The following is a 20,696-nucleotide window of genomic DNA, read 5'->3' on the forward strand; positions in this document are numbered from 1 at the left end:
CTCTTTTCTCCCTAAACCACAAAAGTTTTTTAATATTAGACTCTTCAACTCAGACAACGAACTTACATGCCGATTGCAGAACAGTAACGGATTATTACACTCAAATATCACCCTATTGTCACTGTTCCTCATTTTACAATTGGGATACACACAGATAACCACATATCCGTTACTATTGTACATTTTTGCCTATTTTTTGGAAGAAAAATTAAGGAAAATAATATATGAAATGTATGTGGAGAATGCCAAGAGTTGCACATTCTTTTGTGGCGGTTAGAAATTTGTCTTAATGTATTTCATTAAATGTTATACACGTATCTCGTTTACGATATATACGTGTCATTTGCACTGTCTTATCTCATACGTGCAAAATTATCTCTTTTACACAGTAAACGAGATAAGTAATCCTAAGTATTTTCGTAATATTTTTTAAAATTATTTATTTCAGTAAATAAAATATTTTTTAATTTATTTAAATAAAAAATCTTAATTCACTTCTTATATTTTGTATTTTTTTTGGATAATTGAATTATTTAAAAAAAGTATTAATTAATTAATTAATTAATGTCCTATTTTCTTGGGTTCCTTTGATTTTCATTCTCATTTTGCAATTTAAGGCTCCAAGAAAGGGGAAGGAAGAAAAGGGCATCAAAACACCAAAAAAAAAAACAAAAATGCTGAGGGTCACCGCAAAGAGGTTATTAGCGACGCCGGTGCCGTCGCAGGCGGTTAGGGTTCTGCCGCGATTTTACCACGAGAGGGTGGTAGATAACTACAATAACCCAAGGAACGTTGGTTCCTTCGACAAGAATGACCCCACCATGGGAACAGGTCTGTGATGCGCTATAAACTGAGTATAGCTACGATTAAGGAAATTGCACGATCGGCAAAATTTCTTCCGGCAAGTGCACCGGTTATCGTCAAGTAAAAACTCACAATAGAGTGAAGTCAAATCCCACAAGGATTGGTTGAGTGAGCAATTCGAATTAGAAGTTTGGTTAGTTGAGCGAAATCAAGAATTGGATGTGAATTGCATAAAGTAAATTGGCGGGAAATGTAAATTGCAAGGAAATGAAATTAGCAGAATCTTAAATTGCGAGAAATTAAGTGCTAAAAGTTAAATTGCTGAAATTAAAAAGGGAATTGGGGTGATGGCATGAATTGAAAGTTGCAGAATGTAAATAGAAAGTGGAGATCAGAAATGGGGAGTTCATTGGGGTTAGGAGATATTGAAATCTCCGAATCAAAATGTTCATCTCTTCCTCAACCAATGCATTCATTGTATTTTACTTGGCAATCTTATATGATTGGATCCCAATTCCTTGACTCACCAATTCTCTCTAAAAACAAACAAATTCCCAATCCCTTGGTTTAAATGTTCATAAGAAGAGATGTAGCTTGATCACTGATTATACCACACAATTTCATGGACCACAATTTGGTAGGATTACATGTCACAATATCCATCCAAACCCCAATCCAATTCACTGTGAGAAAGCTTCTCTAGCATGAATCCATCATTCCTTTCCCAAGGTTCCGAAGGATTCCAATTATGGGTAGTTTCTTTCCCAAGACAACTACCCAATGGAGTTAGATCGAGAAGCTTTCTAACAAAATTCAAGAGAAAAGATTGAAGAAGAAGATAAAACTATTATTGATTCATTGAATTACAATAGAGCTCCCTAACCCAATGAAAGGGGTTTAGTGAGTCATAGCTCAGAATTCAATTACACAATATGAAAAGTTCTAAAGTTTCGAAAAGTGTCAAAAGGTTCCTACTAACTTAAATTCTATCCTATTTATACACTTTCTAAATTGAGCTTCTGTTGTGTTCCCTTGGGCTTTGAGGCCTTTCCTTGAATTCCTTTTTGCTTTGGGTTTATGGTCCATAATCCTGATGAGGCTGTGATTCAAATCTGTAACATTCATTGAGCAAACTTAGTGATAAACAAGTAATGACACAAGACTCAACAAATGGATGCTCCAGACTCATCAATTCTTCAAGCCCAATCCCATAAACCATGATATTCAATTGGGTTTCATACCATAATAAGTTTAAGTTAATATTTGTGCTCAATTGCTAACTTAAACTTCAATATAATTGGCCCAGAAACCTTTTCAAATGGTGGTGTTTAAGTTGAAGTTTAAGTTTTAGTTTAAGGTCAAACTAAAACTTAAACGTGGAATTGGAAGAAAACACCCCAGGAGTGTACATAGTCGAACACGTTTAACCTCCAGTTTAAGGTTAAACTGGAGGTTAAACTTGGAAATGAAGAAAGCAACCCCTGGAGGCAATTAGGATCGAACACGTTTAACCTCCGGTTTGAGGTCAAACTGGAGGTTAAACTTGGAAATGAAGAACACACCCTGGAGAAGAAAAACTATCGAACACGTTTAACCTCCAGTTTGAGGTCAAACTGGAGGTTAAACGTGGAACTCTTCTGGTGCCTCTCTTGCTTCTGGCGTTTAACCTCCAGTTTGAGGTCAAACTGGAGGTTAAACGTGGAATGCTTCTTGGTGAGAAAAGAAAGTGTCGAACACGTTTAACCTCCAGTTTGAGGTTAAACTGGAGGTTAAACGTGGAAATGCTTTTGTGCCTCCCTTAGTTCAATTCTCATTCTGGCGTTTAACCTCCAGTTTGAGGTCAAACTGGAGGTTAAACGTGGAATGCTCCTTAGTGCCCTCTCTCATTCTGGCGTTTAACTTCCAGTTTGAGGTCAAACTGGAGGTTAAACGCCAGTTACAGCATTTCCTCTCTTCTCATGATTTTGGCGTTTAAGCTCCAGTTTAACCTTAAACTGGAGCTTAAACGTCCTATTTGATATTCAAGCTTCCTTTATTGATTTTGTTGCTTCCTTGCCTAGCCTCTTCTTCCCTGAAATCATCCAAACAATTGCATCAAAGTCTTGCAAAATTTCATGAGAATTCATCCATTCATAGCATTCAAGTAATATCACTAAAAACTCATGGAATTTGCATCAAAATCATAATGTTTTGGATGGTTCATTGCTTTGTTGTTCATTTAACCATTCTTGGTTACTTTAAGCTCAAGAAAATGCATAAAACAACTAAAACTAACAGAAAAATGCTAGTGAAACTAGCCTAAGATGCCTTGGCATCACAACACCAAACTTAATACTTGCTTGTCCCTAAGCAAGTCCTGAGATATTTGAGAAGAAAGTATGAAACAGAAAGCAATTACATTGGCTATATTAGCAAGCATTTGAAGTTCATCAGAAGGGTTTTATGCAGAAAGTTGCAGCATCACTTTTTCATTCTTAACAGGGAGGATTATCACTTTTTCATTGCATCCATCAAGCACTGCTATGGCCTCTTGTTATTCTTATGTCCTTGGCACTTTTTCTTTCTTTGTTTTTCTTTTTCTTAGAGCTCCTTTGCTCCTTGTTTGCTCAGTGTCATGTGTTGCACAAGCCTTTGGCATTTTCTTTTTCTTATCATTACAGTACACATATCCACTACAGGCATTTTAGTTCACATTTCTTTTTGAGACATTGGTGCCCAGCACCTCTTTGTGTAACTAAATGTTTTGTAGCTAGGTTGCTCTTGATAATGGACTTTTGGTTGATAATCCCGGGTTAGTTAACCCAAGTTACCAAGTGTTGAAACACTCCACAGAACCTATTCATCCAAGCAGATCCTAGTACATAAACACCACAGGCATATGTCTCAAAAGTTCAAACCATTGGTGCCTAGCTTTATTTTCTTAATTCTTTTGCTTTTTGGTTGCCCTTTTTCAGTGGCTTTTCTTCTTCTTTTTCTTTCTTTTTCATGGCCAAGGACATTTATTCATCAAGATCCATAGACAGTATTCAACTTCTACACAAAATGATAATTCTACACTCAATTTCCAGTGAGCTAACTAAACAATCAAGCATGCATACCACCACTTAATTCTACTTGATTTGTCACTAATTGAGCCAAGTTACTTTTGTTCAAACCTTTCTTTTAATTTTTGGAAACAGAACAAGCATGGCAAGCATTTGTTTAAGAAGGTGGAGTTATATCCAAACATCTAGGCATTTACTTTATTCAAAGCAGTAAACAAACAAACATACTAAAAACTTCACTTAAACTTAAATGACTTAAAATGAAACAAAGCTCATGAAGACAATTCACAACTATCATTTGATTGTTAAGGAACGGGACCACCTTTTATTTATTGCTTGGTTCTTCTTGATTCTTGGGATCCTGCTTCTTCTTGCTTCTTACCTCTTTTTGACCACTTGTACTTCCTTTGTCTTTTCTCATGAGCTTTTTCCAGAATCCAGCCTTTTTCATTGTTTCTTCCACTCCTTTTTCAAGGACCATTGCCTTGTTTATTTCTCCTTCTTTCCTCCCTTTGAAATACTCATCAAAAGCTGGGAATGCTGGGTCCATCTTGTGTAGATGTTCCCCTATGTAGTTCAGCTTGATTTGAGAGCTGATGTTGTAATCAGCTTGAACTGAGTATCTCGCATTCTGCAGAGTGGTGGCTTCCTTGAGTGCCAACATATTGGCATCTTGGTGTTGGCAGATGTGGCTGAGGGATTCCTGTAATTGTAAATTTTGTTCCCTTTGCAGATCTAGGAATCTTGATTCAAAGTTCCTTTGCATGTCCATCATCTTTAGGTGGAAGTCCTCTTGCCTCTCCTGAGACCTCATGTATTGTTGAGATAATCCTTCCATGATTTCCTGCATTCTGCTCATGTCCATGGGGTCTCTGGGAACTTGTTGCCTTCTTTCTGGAATTCCCTGCTCTTCTTGCTCTTCTTCTCCTTCTTCTCCTTCTTGCTCTGCTTCTTGCTCTGCTTCTGCTTGTTGCCCTTCTTCATTTCTTCTTTTTGTATGTCTTGGGGGCGCTGGGCCAAGAGTCATTCTTTGAGCAGTGATGGCCATTCCAGGATATAGCCAATTAGGTCTTTCATCTTCAAGTGGTACTTGGGCATCGATGCATAGTCTAATGATGGTGCTAGGGAAGTGGAGCCAGGAGTCATGGTCACTTTTCTCACTAAACTCTTGTATCTGTTCGGCAATGAGTTTATGAACTTTGATCTCCCCTCCCACCATAATGCAATGTAGCAAGATGGCTCTTTTGGGAACTATTTCTGAAGTGTTTGCAGTGGGTAGGATGGATCTCCTAACTATTGCATACCACCCTTTAGCTTCGGGTGTTAGATCTCCCCTTCTCAAGACTCTTGGAGCCCCTTTTGTTTTTCTCACCCATTCAGCTCTGATGGCACAAAGGTCTTCAGCAATAGTCGAATAGTCAGGTTCTACCCTCATCCTTTCCTCATAACTTGCTTGGCTGAAACGTATGTTTTTCAGGCCAAGAGTTTTCATGATTGCTTTGGGGCTGAAGTCAACTTCCACCCCTCTCACATAGCTTTTGTATGTAGGTTCCTCGGTTGTATCCTCCCTCACTGCATTTGCATAAAACTCCTTCACCAGGTTGATGTTGATTTTAGTGATTGGCTTAGTCAGGAGCTCCCACTTCCTCTTTTTGATCTTCTCCCAAATACCTGGAAACTCATCCTTTTCAAGGTCAAAGGGAACCTCAGCTAGCACCTTTTTAGGTCTCATCCATTCGGCTTGAATCTCATGGAAAACGGATTTATATTTCCATGCATCATATTCCCTTTCCTCCTCCATTGGCTCCTTATCCTTTCTTCTTTTGTGGCTAGATGAGGCTGCCATTTGTTCCTTGGTTTTGGCAAGTGACAAGCTAAAGTTGACAAAGTGAAGTAAGAAAGTGTTGTTAGAAGTGTGGTGAGGTTGTTTTCGGCAAGAATTGGCTATGCTATGATGAAAGACAATGTGCAAGAAGGGGATTTGGTGGTGTGGAACTCGTTCCCCAAGTGGTTCTTTATAGTGCATGTACTTGAAAAAATGGATGGCTAGGGTGAATTGTGAAGTATGGCTTGATTGTAAATGTATGAGTTAGGGAAAAGGACGAATAGCTTTTCACTTTCTTGGAAGTATTATGGGTGCATTGGTTGTACATGTAGCTATCATTTCATGCAGAATTCCCTTTTCCCATGTGCTAGTTTCAAAGACTTTTGAACTTTCTTTTTGACCAAGAACCGTGCCTCCCCTCTTGTCTTCTTCCTCCATTCTTATCCTTCCTTTTGTACCTGCACAAACAAACAAATGTGCTATTATTTTTCGGTCCATGTGAATAGTCCTTGCACATGTTTTTCATTCTTTTTGAATTGTAAATCAATGATTGTCTTTGTGAGCTTATAGCCGTGACCTTTGTGTGTATGCACATTTATTAATGGACACCAAACTTAATGTTTGGTAATGTCTCCTGATGTCATGAAATCCATGTTGGTTGTCCTTAATGAATGTGCATAATTCTAATAAATCATAGTCACTTTGGCTCTTTGGTCCTAAACAATTTTACTACCTAAAGTAATTGAAATCAAAGTATTAAAACATGCAAATGGTAACTTGTCATGAATTTCTAAATCCAAAGGAACTTCTTGCTTTTCATTAACCGTGTTCCAAGAGGAACACCAAACTTAATGTTTGGTTGTGCACCTTGAGTGAAAGATTGAATACAATTTGAATAAGATTTGGGGTGCCTTTAGGCACACCAAACTTAGAGACCAATTGTATTTAACATGCAATGTTTAGTGCACCTTATCAACAGTTGTCCTGAGGATTCAAGTTCATGCATAAGAAACCATGCTTTATTAGATGCAGGGCAAAACAATAAAGAGTAAGGATATTAAAACATGGGTTGCCTCCCACGAAGCGCTTCTTTAACGTCACTAGCTTAACGGTTGTCCCTTGTTAGGGTGGATTGTAGTGCTTGATGTCCTCTCCTCTCACTATGGAAACATCCCCATTTGATTCCTTCATGATTTCCAAATGTTCCATAGAAAGAACTTTCCTGATTGTGAACACTTGAGGGAGCTGAGAAGGAATGGGTTTGAGGCCAGGTGGGATTGGCAAATAATGACTTGATATTACTTTATCTCCCGGAGAGAAACCTTTAGTGGGAATTTTCTTGTTTCTCCACCCTCTTGGCAATTTCTTTACAATTCTTCCCTCTTTCTTGAGGCTTTCTTCATTGACCCTTATGACAGGAGGGTCCTTCTGAGCTGTTTCTATTGATTCTTGTGGCTTTAACTCTTGCAATTCTTGTTTGCCTTTCAAGGATTGTTTCAGAGTTTCAGTTGCTGGATTGCTTTCCTCCAAACACAGATGGCTACTATCATCCTTAGGCTTTTTAGGTTCTGGTTCAGGCTCAGATACAGGTTTGAAAACATGGAAAATGAGCTGTTCATCATGTACTCTCAAAATTAGCTCTCCTTGTTCTACGTCTATGAGCGCTCTAGCAGTGGCTAGAAATGGCCTTCCCAGAATGATAGGGTGTAGGTAGCTTTCCTCCATATCCAAAACAACAAAGTCTATGGGGAAAAAATAATTTCCCACTTTCACCAGCACATTCTCAACTACCCCTTCAGCTTGCTTCTGAGTTTTGTCAGCCAGTTGTATGATTACATCAGTGGATCTCACCTCATTCAGTTGTAGCCTCCTCATAAGAGTCAGAGGCATCACATTTATGCTAGCTCCTAGATCACAGAATCCTCTGTCAATTTTTGTCTCCCCTATGATGCAGGGAATATGAAAACCACCTGGGTCTGTTTTCTTAGATACCATATCCTTCTTGATGAGTGCACTGCATTCTTTGTTCATTATTACAGTTTGTCCTCCCTTCAAAACTCTTTTCTTGCTCAGCAATTCCTTCAAATACTTGATGTGTGTAGGCATCTGTTGGAGGATCTCAAGGAAGGGAATATTGATGTGGAGAGACTTAAATGTCTCTAAGAACCTTGAATATGTTTTCCCTTTTTCACCTCCTCCTAACCTTTGAGGGAATGGTGCTTTTGGTTGGTATGTTTCCAGCATGCCTTCCTCTTGCAGTTCCTTGGCTTGCTCAGCTTCACTTTCCTGCTTAGCTTCTTCCACACCTTCCTTCAAGATTTCTGGCTCCTTTTCTAAGGGTCTGATTCCTTCTTCTTCTGAGACTTCCTTCAACATGGTGATGACCTTGCATTCTTCCCATCTCACTCCCTTTTGTTCCCCTTTAGGATTCTTTTCTGTGTCACTAGGGAACACTGCAGTTGACTTGGGGGCCTGTTGAGATAGCTCTCCTACTCGAGACTCCATCCTCTTGAGTTTTTCACCATGGTCCCTTAAGGTAGATCTCACATCATCCCTGAAGCTTTTCAACTCATTTATGTCCTGACCCATGTTTGCTAGTATTCCTTCTATCCTGTTTAATTGATCTTGAAATTGTTGGTTCGGATTAGGTTGGGTAGGTTGGTTATTTTGGCTATGATATGGTGGTTGGGAGTAAGCATTTTGTGTGGCTTGGTATGATCTTTGGTTGGAGTTTTGGTATGTGGAATTGTTATGTTGGTTGTGGTTGTAAGGTTTGTGGTTTTGTGGTTGGGTTTGCTGGTTTCCCCACCCAAAGTTTGGGTGGTTCTTCCATCCTGGGTTGTAAGTGTTGGAATGTGGATCATATGATTGCCTTTGTTGATTTCCCACATAGTTGGCTTCTTCCCAATCTCCTCCTTCAATGCCTACTTCCTCTTGATCTTGTGTGTGTATTGCAGCCACTTGCTTTGTGTCTAATTTCCTTGTGAACTCTGCTAGTTGCTTGGCAAACACCTTGTTTTGGGCTAGAATTGTATCAACATGGTTCATCTCCATGACTCCCTTAGTGTTGTGCCTCTCTGAAGCATAGTAGTATTCATTCTCAGCCACTGTCTCAATCACTTCAATGGCTTCTTTCACAGTCTTTTTCCTGTTCAATGAACCTCCTGATGAATGGTCTACAGCCTTTCTTAATTCATAAGAAAGCCCATCATAGAAAATATGTAATTGCACCCAGTCAGGGAACATGTTGGGTGGACATTTCCTTGTCAATTCTTTGAACCTCTCCCATGCCTCGTAGAGCGTCTCACCATCTTGTTGTCTAAAAGTTTGAACCTCAGATCGAAGCCTATTGACCTTTTGTGGGGGGTAGAAACGTGCCAGAAACTTGCTCTCCACCTCATCCCAGGTTGTTAGGCTGTCCCTTGGGAATGATTCCAACCACTTAGCTGCCTTGTCCCTAAGTGAAAATGGGAACAAGAGCAGTTTATAGGCATCGTCCTGGACTCCATTAGACTTCACAGTGTCGCAAATTCTCAGGAATTTGGTGAGATGTTGGTTTGGATCTTCAGTAGCACTCCCACCAAATGAACAATGATTCTCCACCAATGATATTAGCTGTGGTTTGAGTTCAAAATTATTGGCCTGAATGGGTGGTTTCTGAATGCTGCTACCACAATTCCCAGAGGTTGGGTTTATGTATGAGCCAAGGACCCTCCTCTCAGGAATTGCATTGTTTCCATCAACCCTCTCATGGTTGTGAAATTCTCTATCCATGTTGAGATCTAGAGCTTCCTCAAAGTTGTCCTCAGATTCTCCTTCAGATTCCTCTTCTCTCAATACTCTCTTCCCTCTTGCTTCCCTTCTACGTCTATGAAGGGTCCTCTCTGGTTCGGTATATGGAGGAGTTGATGTCTCTCCTCTCCTACCTGTCATACAAGAACACACCACAAGCAACAAACAAGTGGAATACTCTTGGTTAATGGAAGAGTATGGTTAGAGCAGTTGAGGAATTAATTCAAATAGTTAGTGGGTTAGTGAGTTAGTTGCTAGAATTGAAAGGCATAAGAAAGAAAAAGCAAGTAACAGAGTGCAGAAATTAGAAATTCAACAAGAAACTAGAACTAAATTAACAAAAACAAGAAAGATGCTCAATCTAGTTAACTTCCAATTTGAGAATTGTCAATCGAAAACCAATCCCCGGCAACGGCGCCATAAACTTGATGCGCTATAAACTGAGTATAGCTACGATTAAGGAAATTGCACGATCGGCAAAATTCCTTCCGGCAAGTGCACCGGTTATCATCAAGTAAAAACTCACAATAGAGTGAGGTCGAATCCCACAAGGATTGGTTGAGTGAGCAATTCGAATTAGAAGTTTGGTTAGTTGAGCGAAATCAAGAATTGGATGTGAATTGCATAAAGTAAATTGGCGGGAAATGTAAATTGCAAGGAAATGAAATTAGCAGAATCTTAAATTGCGAGAAATTAAGTGCTAAAAGTTAAATTGCTGAAATTAAAAAGGGAATTGGGGTGATGGCATGAATTGAAAGTTGCAGAATGTAAATAGAAAGTGGAGATCAGAAATGGGGAGTTCATTGGGGTTAGGAGATATTGAAATCTCCGAATCAAAATGTTCATCTCTTCCTCAACCAATGCATTCATTGTATTTTACTTGGCAATCTTATATGATTGGATCCCAATTCCTTGACTCACCAATTCTCTCTAAAAACAAACAAATTCCCAATCCCTTGGTTTAAATGTTCATAAGAAGAGATGTAGCTTGATCACTGATTATACCACACAATTTCATGGACCACAATTTGGTAGGATTACATGTCACAATATCCATCCAAACCCCAATCCAATTCACTGTGAGAAAGCTTCTCTAGCATGAATCCATCATTCCTTTCCCAAGGTTCCGAAGGATTCCAATTATGGGTAGTTTCTTTCCCAAGACAACTACCCAATGGAGTTAGATCGAGAAGCTTTCTAACAAAATTCAAGAGAAAAGATTGAAGAAGAAGATAAAACTATTATTGATTCATTGAATTACAATAGAGCTCCCTAACCCAATGAAAGGGGTTTAGTGAGTCATAGCTCAGAATTCAATTACACAATATGAAAAGTTCTAAAGTTTCGAAAAGTGTCAAAAGGTTCCTACTAACTTAAATTCTATCCTATTTATACACTTTCTAAATTGAGCTTCTGTTGTGTTCCCTTGGGCTTTGAGGCCTTTCCTTGAATTCCTTTTTGCTTTGGGTTTATGGTCCATAATCCTGATGAGGCTGTGATTCAAATCTGTAACATTCATTGAGCAAACTTAGTGATAAACAAGTAATGACACAAGACTCAACAAATGGATGCTCCAGACTCATCAATTCTTCAAGCCCAATCCCATAAACCATGATATTCAATTGGGTTTCATACCATAATAAGTTTAAGTTAATATTTGTGCTCAATTGCTAACTTAAACTTCAATATAATTGGCCCAGAAACCTTTTCAAATGGTGGTGTTTAAGTTGAAGTTTAAGTTTTAGTTTAAGGTCAAACTAAAACTTAAACGTGGAATTGGAAGAAAACACCCCAGGAGTGTACATAGTCGAACACGTTTAACCTCCAGTTTAAGGTTAAACTGGAGGTTAAACTTGGAAATGAAGAAAGCAACCCCTGGAGGCAATTAGGATCGAACACGTTTAACCTCCGGTTTGAGGTCAAACTGGAGGTTAAACTTGGAAATGAAGAACACACCCTGGAGAAGAAAAACTATCGAACACGTTTAACCTCCAGTTTGAGGTCAAACTAGAGGTTAAACGTGGAACTCTTCTGGTGCCTCTCTTGCTTCTGGCGTTTAACCTCCAGTTTGAGGTAAAACTGGAGGTTAAACGTGGAATGCTTCTTGGTGAGAAAAGAAAGTGTCGAACACGTTTAACCTCCAGTTTGAGGTTAAACTGGAGGTTAAACGTGGAAATGCTTTTGTGCCTCCCTTAGTTCAATTCTCATTCTGGCGTTTAACCTCCAGTTTGAGGTCAAACTGGAGGTTAAACGTGGAATGCTCCTTAGTGCCCTCTCTCATTCTGGCGTTTAACTTCCAGTTTGAGGTCAAACTGGAGGTTAAACGCCAGTTACAGCATTTCCTCTCTTCTCATGATTTTGGCGTTTAAGCTCCAGTTTAACCTTAAACTGGAGCTTAAACGTCCTATTTGATATTCAAGCTTCCTTTATTGATTTTGTTGCTTCCTTGCCTAGCCTCTTCTTCCCTGAAATCATCCAAACAATTGCATCAAAGTCTTGCAAAATTTCATGAGAATTCATCCATTCATAGCATTCAAGTAATATCACTAAAAACTCATGGAATTTGCATCAAAATCATAATGTTTTGGATGGTTCATTGCTTTGTTGTTCATTTAACCATTCTTGGTTACTTTAAGCTCAAGAAAATGCATAAAACAACTAAAACTAACAGAAAATTGCTAGTGAAACTAGCCTAAGATGCCTTGGCATCAGTCTGGTTGGAGCACCAGCATGTGGTGACGTCATGAAGCTGCAAATTAAGGTTGACGAGAAGACTGGCAAGATTGTTGATGCTCGCTACAAGACCTTTGGCTGTGGCTCTGCCATTGCTTCTTCCTCTGTTGGTAAACCTTATTTGCTATTGCTGCCTCTTTTTTATTTTTTATTGTTATTTTTCCCCAATTGGTTTCCGTTAGGTGCTTAATTTCTTGTAATTAAAATCATAATAATACGATTATGGTTTTGGATTTGATATCCCATGAGCTGGGGATTTTTTTTGAGAGAGCATTTTTGGATTCCTGGTTTGTGAAGTTGAAGGCTTTTTAAGGTTTCAGAAGCTGGTTAAGTTCAGGGCATAGGCATTAGGAAGTTCGGAGTTTAAATTCTTGCGGAACAGGAGCTTGTGATTGTTACCACTTCCCACTGGTGTATATAGGGGTAGTGGCTTTTAAAGGTCTTATTCTGAGAAAAAGTTTTTGATTGTTGAATTGATTTATCATTGTTCGTCCAACTTTGTCATCATTGCTAGATTGACAAATCTTTTTGTTTTATGGTTTTTCTCTAGTTAGCTACTGAATGGGTAAAGGGAAAGTGGATGGAGGAAGTTTTGTCCATTAAGAACACATAAGTATCTGCCTTGCAACTCTCTAATCAATGATATGTGTTCAATTGTATGGTAAACGTTTTATCATTTTAGAACCTTTTGTACTTATTTTTATTAATAATATGAAACATAAATGAGTTAGGGTTAACATAAGTTTATTCTGGTCATGAGTTATGACCAGTGTAATATATGATTGATTTTGCCGGTTGGGTGCACCATGCACGTATAGTATATGCTCTTGAGAATGCTGAGATTATTCACCAAATTAACAATGTTTTCTTGTCTAACACAGGTTGAGGTAGTTTATATTCCGCTATTCATCTGCTTTCTACTCTCTCTCAGCCTATTAATTGCGTAGAATTAATGTTATCTTTGGATGCTTCTTTAAGGCCTTTGTTTTCCATGACTTATACCATGTCATTTTTTTAATCTGCCTCATTCTAGCTTTTGTTATTTCTTCATTCTTAATGATTTCTGTCTGCTATTTTGAGTTTTTGGAGTGACAAATGTTTGATTGCCTGCAGCGAAATTGCAAAGCATCTTTCACTTCCACCAGTTTAGCTTCACTGTAGCATGCTTGCTGAAGATGCGATTAAAGCAGCTGTCAAAAACAATGAAGCTAAGTGCACTAAAACAAACGGAGAGGAAACAACAACCATAGAGAAGGTTGCCACAACTTGATCTCTTCTACTCCTAGAATGGTGATGTAAACAATCATTTTTTTTCTTTCTAAAGCAACGGTTTAGTTATTTCCATGTGACCTTAAGGTTACAGGTTCAAACCATAGAAACAGCCATATCAAGTTAGACTGCATATATTACACCCTTTGAGTGTGACCCTTCCTCAGACCGTGCATTAATGCAGCATTTTGTGCATCGGGCTGCCCTTTTTTTTCCCTTAATGTTTATATGTTGTACATCGTTAGAAACACCTCTAGTTCTAACTCTTTCTTGGTTTGGGCTTCTCACCTGTATTCTCACAATTCAGTAATTACTTTTGAAGCTGGCTAGGCTATGGTTTGTTCTTTGTTGTCTCCATGCTTTGTACTTAATATTGGCGAATCATGTTTGAGTAGTTAAATTTCTTATCGCCATAACTTATGTATTTAGCCATAGAATTGTCTCTATTATTTCTAAGTAAATTTATTAGCAATAACACTTAGTTTAAGTGCTCGAGTGAAGGACGTATGCAAAGGTACGAGATTGAAGAATATAAAGTGACCTCAGACATGGCACCGTTTTACTTGTAGTCGAATAAAACTTAATGGTGATTGTTGATCCATTGTAAAATAAACTTTCCAATGGGAAAAAGATAAGATGATGTAAGCAGAGACAATATGGTTTTTGGAATGAAAAAGTCTAGGGAGCCAATATGCTTGATGTACAATGCATACAATGGGGGTTAATTTTAAATTAAAATTAAATTAATGGATAATTAAATAATTTTGAATTAATTCAAATTTAAATTTTGAAAAAAAATAGGAATAGGAGAAGTTATAGGAGCACAACGTAAACGGCAGTTTATGAATACCATATTGTCTCCATCATCTGCAGGTCTTAACGAGAACTAATCTCCCACACGTCACTTACCGCCATCGGATTCGACTACCACCACCGTCATAGGCCGGAAAGGCCCTCTTCCAGCAACACCAACACGCTTGTTGTTCGATTTGCGTTGGAACAGCAACCACGCGGTAATCCAGTGTGCACAGCAAGAGAGAGCGTGTGTTTCTTGTGCTTGATGTCGACGTCGCAAGTAGAAGGGGTTTCAAGTGTAGTTGCTCTTCCACCCCCGTCACCCTGCCGGAGTTCATTAATGGAGTGTGTTGTGGGTGAACCAGTGTATTATGTTCCATCTCCCAGCGAAAATGAGATTTCATCCAATCCAAATGAAAATATAGTTGAACCTCTCATCGTCGATCCTGTGCAAATGACTAAGGTGAGCATCGTTACGTACGAAACACTTTTCAATGGATGGTCATTTTTATTTGACTGGGCAGTTTAGAATCAATACAAGTGGCTTGTTTAAGTGTATGTTGTTAATTGGTATTCAGATGCGAGAACATGATTTACTCAATGAAGCTTAGGAAGTTTTTTACATATCATTGTATTATTCTATGTATGTGAAATGTGTTTCTGGAAGAAAATATTTATATGTTGAAGAAGCTTATATGAAAACCCATTAAAATAATCTACTATTACTTAAAAATAAAATACAGGGGCATGTAGGCAACGAAAGAGGTATTAATTGAACTGGAGTTATAGTCAATGGTACAATAGAATCGGGGAATATATGTTGATAATGAAAAGGAGGAATGTAGGAGTTATATAGTGATGCTTTTCATGTATTTGCTTCCTGCATGTTAGTATTAGAAGATGAGTATATGTACACAGTTATCCATGATGCTCAATGTATGCATAAAGAAAGCATCTCTTTAAAGTAAAAATATGCACCAATGACTGGGAAACCAAAGAAGGAACTGTGTTTAGGATTTGTACCTAATGCATGTTCAGCTGTATGCTATGCAGTGTTAACGTGAAATAGAGTAGATTGTAGTCACGATAATTGTATAATATTTCAAATGAATTAATTGATTCAATTACCATGAGTAGCATTTAGATGCCTTTAGTGTAAAGCTTATACTATTTGGGTGGATGAGTTGATCTATAAATTTAGTTCGCATTTTTTTGTGCTAGTATGTGAGGTTTCATGTACATGATGTTGAATAAAAATTGTTCTTTTTTAATTGTTGTAATTTGTGTGTTTATGTTGAAAGTGCAGGCCACGCAAATGTTGGAAGTGATGAGATGGATATTTGTGACGAGATTTGGATTTTAGTTTAAATTTGTGCAGTCAGGATTTGCATTTTTTATGTCATAATTAATGGCTTTTTTTTCTTTTTTTTATTTGATACGTAGCTACCTGATCATGGTACCTGGAGGAAGATGAAATACCAAGTGTTGGGATGCGGTTTGCGAAGTTGCAACTAGCGCATGATTTTTATGTTAGCTACGCCAAGAAAGTTGGGTTTGCAACTAAGATAAGGACGACAACATTTGACAAGATCACGAAGGAACCCGTTAACCAGGCTATCCACTGTAATCGGGATCGCATCCGCGGGTCTCGTGTCAAAGCACCAACGCGCAAAAACCCGATTTCAGCCGCAGGGTGCAAGGCATGAATATATGTGAAAATTGATAAGTAGAAGCAAGAGTGGCTTTTCTTCAAGGTTGAGTTGAGGCACACGCACCCATGTTCGGCGAAGAAGACAGTGCACTACCGTGAGTATAGGCAGCTGAGCATGCATGCGAAGTATGTAATTCAAAATAATGATGAGGCTGGGATTCGACCAAACAAGACCTTCCTATCTTTGGCCAATGAAGCTGGGGCCCGTCGAATCTGGGATTCTCAGAAAAGGATTTAAGAAACTATATTACAGCAAGACTCCGAACGAGAAACGCAAATGTAGATGTTAGGGAGATGATGAACTATTTCATAAGAATGAAAGACATCAATCCAAACTTCTTCTATGCAGTGAAATTGGACGATGAGTGTAGATTTAGGAGTGCAGTTTGGGTTGATGCAAGGTGCAGGGCTTCCTATGAATACTACGGAGACGTTGTGTCACTCGATAGCACTTACAGTACAAACAGGTAACAGGTGGTGTAGTTGGTTTTTTTGGTTTACGTAATTTTTTTCCCATGTGATTGTGCCTGAGTATTCATAATGGCATATGGTTATGTGTGTAGGCATGGGTTACCGTTTGCGTCGTTCGTCAGTGTCAACCACCATGGTAAGTCAACCCTCCTTGGATGTGCGCTGTTGGGAAACGAGGAAATTCCGAGTTATGAGTGGGTTTTTACACAATGGTTGACGTGCATGGGAACAGCTCCATAGTGCATCATTACTAATCAATGCAGATCCATGTATGGTGCGATTAGAAAGGCGTTACTGATGAGCGAATTATTTGTACGCTTTTTGGCATTGTTTTTAGTATGTTTTCAGTAGATTTACTTAGTTTTTAATATATTTTTATTAGTTTTTAGCTAAAATTTACTTTTCTGGACTTTACTATGAGTTTGTGTGTTTTTCTGTGATTTCAGGTATTTTCTGGCTGAAATTGAGGGACCTGAGCAAAAATCTGATTCAGAGACTGAAAAGGACTGCAGATGCTGTTGGATTCTGACCTCCCTGCACTCGAAGTGGATTTTCTGGAGCTACAGAGGCCCAATTGGCGCGCTCTCAACGGCGTTGGAAAGTAGACATCCTGGGCTTTTCAGCAATGTATAATAGTCCATACTTTATCCAAGATTTGATGGCCCAAACCGGCGTTCCAAATCAGCTCAAGAATTCTAGCGTAAAACGCCGGAACTGGCACAAGAATGGGAGTTAAACGCCCAAACTGGCACAAAAGCTGGCGTTTAACTCCAAGAAGAGTCTCTACATGAAAATGCTTCAATGCTCAGCCCAAGCACACACCAAGTGGGCCCGGAAGTGGATTTTTATGTCATTTACTCACCTTTGTAATTCTTAAGCTACTAGTTCCCTATAAGTAGGACCTTTTACTATTGTATTGGATATCTTGAGATCTTTGAATCTTTTGATCACTGGGTGCTGGCCTCACGGCCATGCCTGAACCTTGTTCTTATGTATTTTCAACGGTGGAGTTTCTACACACCATAGATTAAGGTGTGGAGCTCTGCTGTACCTCGAGTATTAATGCAATTACTATTGTTCTTCTATTCAATTCAGCTTGTTCTTATTCCAAGATATTCATTCGTACCCAAGAACATGATGAATGTGATGATTATGTGACGCTCATCATCATTCTCACTTATGAACGAGTGCCTGACAACCACCTCCGTTCTACAAGCAAACAAGGTTTGAATGTTTATATCTTGGATTCTTTAACCGGAATCTTCGTGGTATAAGCTAGAATTGATGGCGGCATTCAAGAGAATCCGGAAGGTCTAAACCTTGTCTGTGGTATTCTGAGTAGGATTCAATGATTGAATGACTGTGACGAGCTTCAAACTCGCGATTGTGGGGCGTTAGTGACAGACGCAAAAGAATCACTGTATTCTATTCCGACATGATCGAGAACCGACAGTTGGATAGCCGTGCCGTGACAGGGTGCGTTGAACATTTCCACTGAGAGGGTGGGACTGTAGCCATTGACAACGGTGATGCCCAACATACAGCTTGCCATGGAAAGGAGTAAGAAGGATTGGATGAAGACAGTAGGAAAGCAGAGAGACGGAAGGGACAAAGCATCTTCATACGCTTATCTGAAATTCTCACCAATGAATTGCATAAGTATCTCTATCCTTATCTTTATGTTTTATTCATAAATCATTCATAACCATTTGAGTCTGCCTGACTGAGATTTACAAGATGACCATAGCTTGCTTCATACCAACAATCTCCGTGGGATCGACCCTTACTCGCGTAAGGTTTATTACTTGGACGACCCAGTGCATTTGCTGGTTAGTTGTGCGAAGTTGTGTTTATGCCATGGTATTGAGCACCAAGTCTTTGGGGCCATTACTAGGGATTATTTGAGTTGTGAAAAGTAGTGATCACAATTTCGTGCACCAGTTATCCAATACACGTCACTGTTGGTGCATATGGCACATCATGAAGAAGTTTCCTCAGAAGCTTGGAGGTTATCGTCGGTACGGAGAGTTGTATCCCGACCTCAGGAACATTATTTTTAACTCTCGAACGGAGGAGGAATTTGAGAGAAAATGGTTTGAATTTATGGAGGAGTACAATTTACATGACAACACATGGCTGTCAGGTTTGTAGTTGTTCAATTACGTTATGCTTTCTAATTCATAATACTGCGGTAGCTGGCTTTATCGATTTTGAAATAAAGAGTTCAGTGAAAGGTTTCTAATATAGAAACTGTGTGTTATCTGTAGATCTTTATGATGACCGACGCATGTGGGTTCCTGTATTCTTGAAGGGAAAATTTTGGGCTGCCATGAGGAGTACGCAAAGGAGTGAGAGCATGCACGCATTCTATGGTGGAATCTTACACAGCAAGACTAGCTTGGTCCAATTTGTTCACGAATATGACAATGTGCTTGGAGCCAAGGAACAGAGGGAATTGGAGGATGATGCAGTAGACTCTAGGGGGTAATACCTTGTGCAACGAGCTCGCCTATGGAGAAACAATTTCAGCAGGAGTATACTACTAGCATGTTTAGGGATGTTCAAGTGGAGTTTGTGAAAAAGGCTAATTGCAGAGCATCAGTAGTTACGGAAGATTGGCCAGTGGTACGCATGAAGGTGGAAGAGGAAAAATTAGTAGATGATACTATGATCTGTGTTTCGTATGTTGTCCACTTTGACCGCTCCACACAGGAGGTTCGTTGTGAGTGCAACCTTTTTGAGAGTTCAGGTGTGTTGTGCTGTCACTGTCTTGAAGTTTTTCATTCGTTTAAAGTGTATAAAGTACCTTCCTGCTATGTTCTCCCTCGTTGGAGCAAGAATATAAAGCGCAAGCATACTTATATCAAGAGCAGTCACGACGTCAGTCGGTCAGATGTGAGTCATAATGAATTCAAGGAATTATGTGCACACTTTTACAACATTGTGCAAGAGTTCATAAATGACGAGGATGAAACTAATTTGCTGCATGCTGCTTTAGAAGAAACAAGGTCCAAGTTGAGCGAGCACCGTGCTAAGAAGAAGTCCGAGAGCGTGGCGGAGAACCACACTAGCATTGGCTCACAACATTCGAATGTTCTCGGTGTTGTCGACATCCAAGCACCATCGTTGGTCACTACAAAGGGCCGGCCAAAGAGTAAAAGGCTCGGATCAACCCTTGAGAAGTCCTTCAAGAAATCTAGTCGGAGGAAAAACAAGAACGCTTACCCGGTACAATCCTTGTGTCAATTTGACTTGAATTATTAATTTGATATTAGACTATGCCATGAGTTCAATGTTGTAATTTTTGGGTTGTTTAGCAGGTGGTTCGTTCAAATATATATCAGGATACAAGTATTGGTGATCCTATTGCCCGGACTGTGCCTGAACAAGTGAGGAGCTTTATGTCTTTGCTAAGCTCCTTTGACAAAAGTTAGAATATGCAAGACATAGGTGTGCATGTGTTTATTTTTCATCTTGATGGACATATTATTTTGAATGGCATTCATGTGTCATGGGTAATAGATGAGGTGGGTGGTATTATGTTATGAATATCGATTGAACAGGGTTGAATGAAGTTGTTCCAAGAATCTATTCATGATTTATTGCAATATACAATTCACATTTGCTACAAATAAACCAATTTAACATGTATTTTGTATGACTTTTAATTAGTGTGTTAACTTGGATGTACCAATCAATACAGAAATTGCATGTTTATTCTAGGCTTTCCGCATATACTTGTTTTGGAATAGGTAACGTGCCCGTGTGAGATCTGTTTCAGGCATTTTCTGTTGGATGTTCGATTCAATAGGATTTCAAATATTTATAATTTTTAGTATTCCTGGATGGTTAGTCTGTATTAGTTGGGTGAATTTTGGTTATTATCTTAGTGTTATTCATTATCCGGATGTTTGAACCTGTAAGACAGCAGATGGTTACTTCTTATACGTAGACAGTAGTATAAGATTTCCATGGCGTGTTGTGTAATGTTTTACCAGTTTTTTGCTCTGGATGTTCATTTTCAAAAGAACGCGGATGGTCAAGCCTTCTGTTAACTGAATTGTTATTTTTGAGAACTAGCATTTCTACGCAGAGCTATTTTCACCTAGATGTTCATTACAATATGAGAGTGGATGTTCAACCGTATTGTTAACTAAATGGTTATTTTCAGAGTAATTAGAGAACCAACCATGTACATCATATATCTTACATCAATAGTTTAACTGCAAAAGACAATATACACCTAAGCCAA

At 38.9% G+C, this 20,696-nt stretch overlaps 1 protein-coding gene and 1 pseudogene across 1 annotated transcript; both read left to right on the plus strand.

Moving 5' to 3' along the window:
* Nucleotides 1-674: 674 nt before the first annotated feature.
* Nucleotides 675-14,873, plus strand: LOC130957263 (iron-sulfur cluster assembly protein 1-like; annotated as a pseudogene).
* Nucleotides 14,874-18,955: 4,082 nt separating this feature from the next.
* LOC130957264 (protein FAR1-RELATED SEQUENCE 1-like) lies at nt 18,956-19,878 on the plus strand. Its single transcript, XM_057884132.1, has 2 exons — nt 18,956-19,672; nt 19,765-19,878. Exons 1-2 carry the CDS (start codon nt 18,956-18,958, stop codon nt 19,876-19,878), a joined length of 831 nt encoding a protein of 276 aa, XP_057740115.1.
* The last annotated feature ends 818 nt before the right edge of the window (nt 19,879-20,696 follow it).

The sequence above is a fragment of the Arachis stenosperma genome, chromosome 10 (assembly GCF_014773155.1).
Source record: "Arachis stenosperma cultivar V10309 chromosome 10, arast.V10309.gnm1.PFL2, whole genome shotgun sequence".
Taxonomy (NCBI): Eukaryota; Viridiplantae; Streptophyta; class Magnoliopsida; order Fabales; family Fabaceae; genus Arachis; species Arachis stenosperma.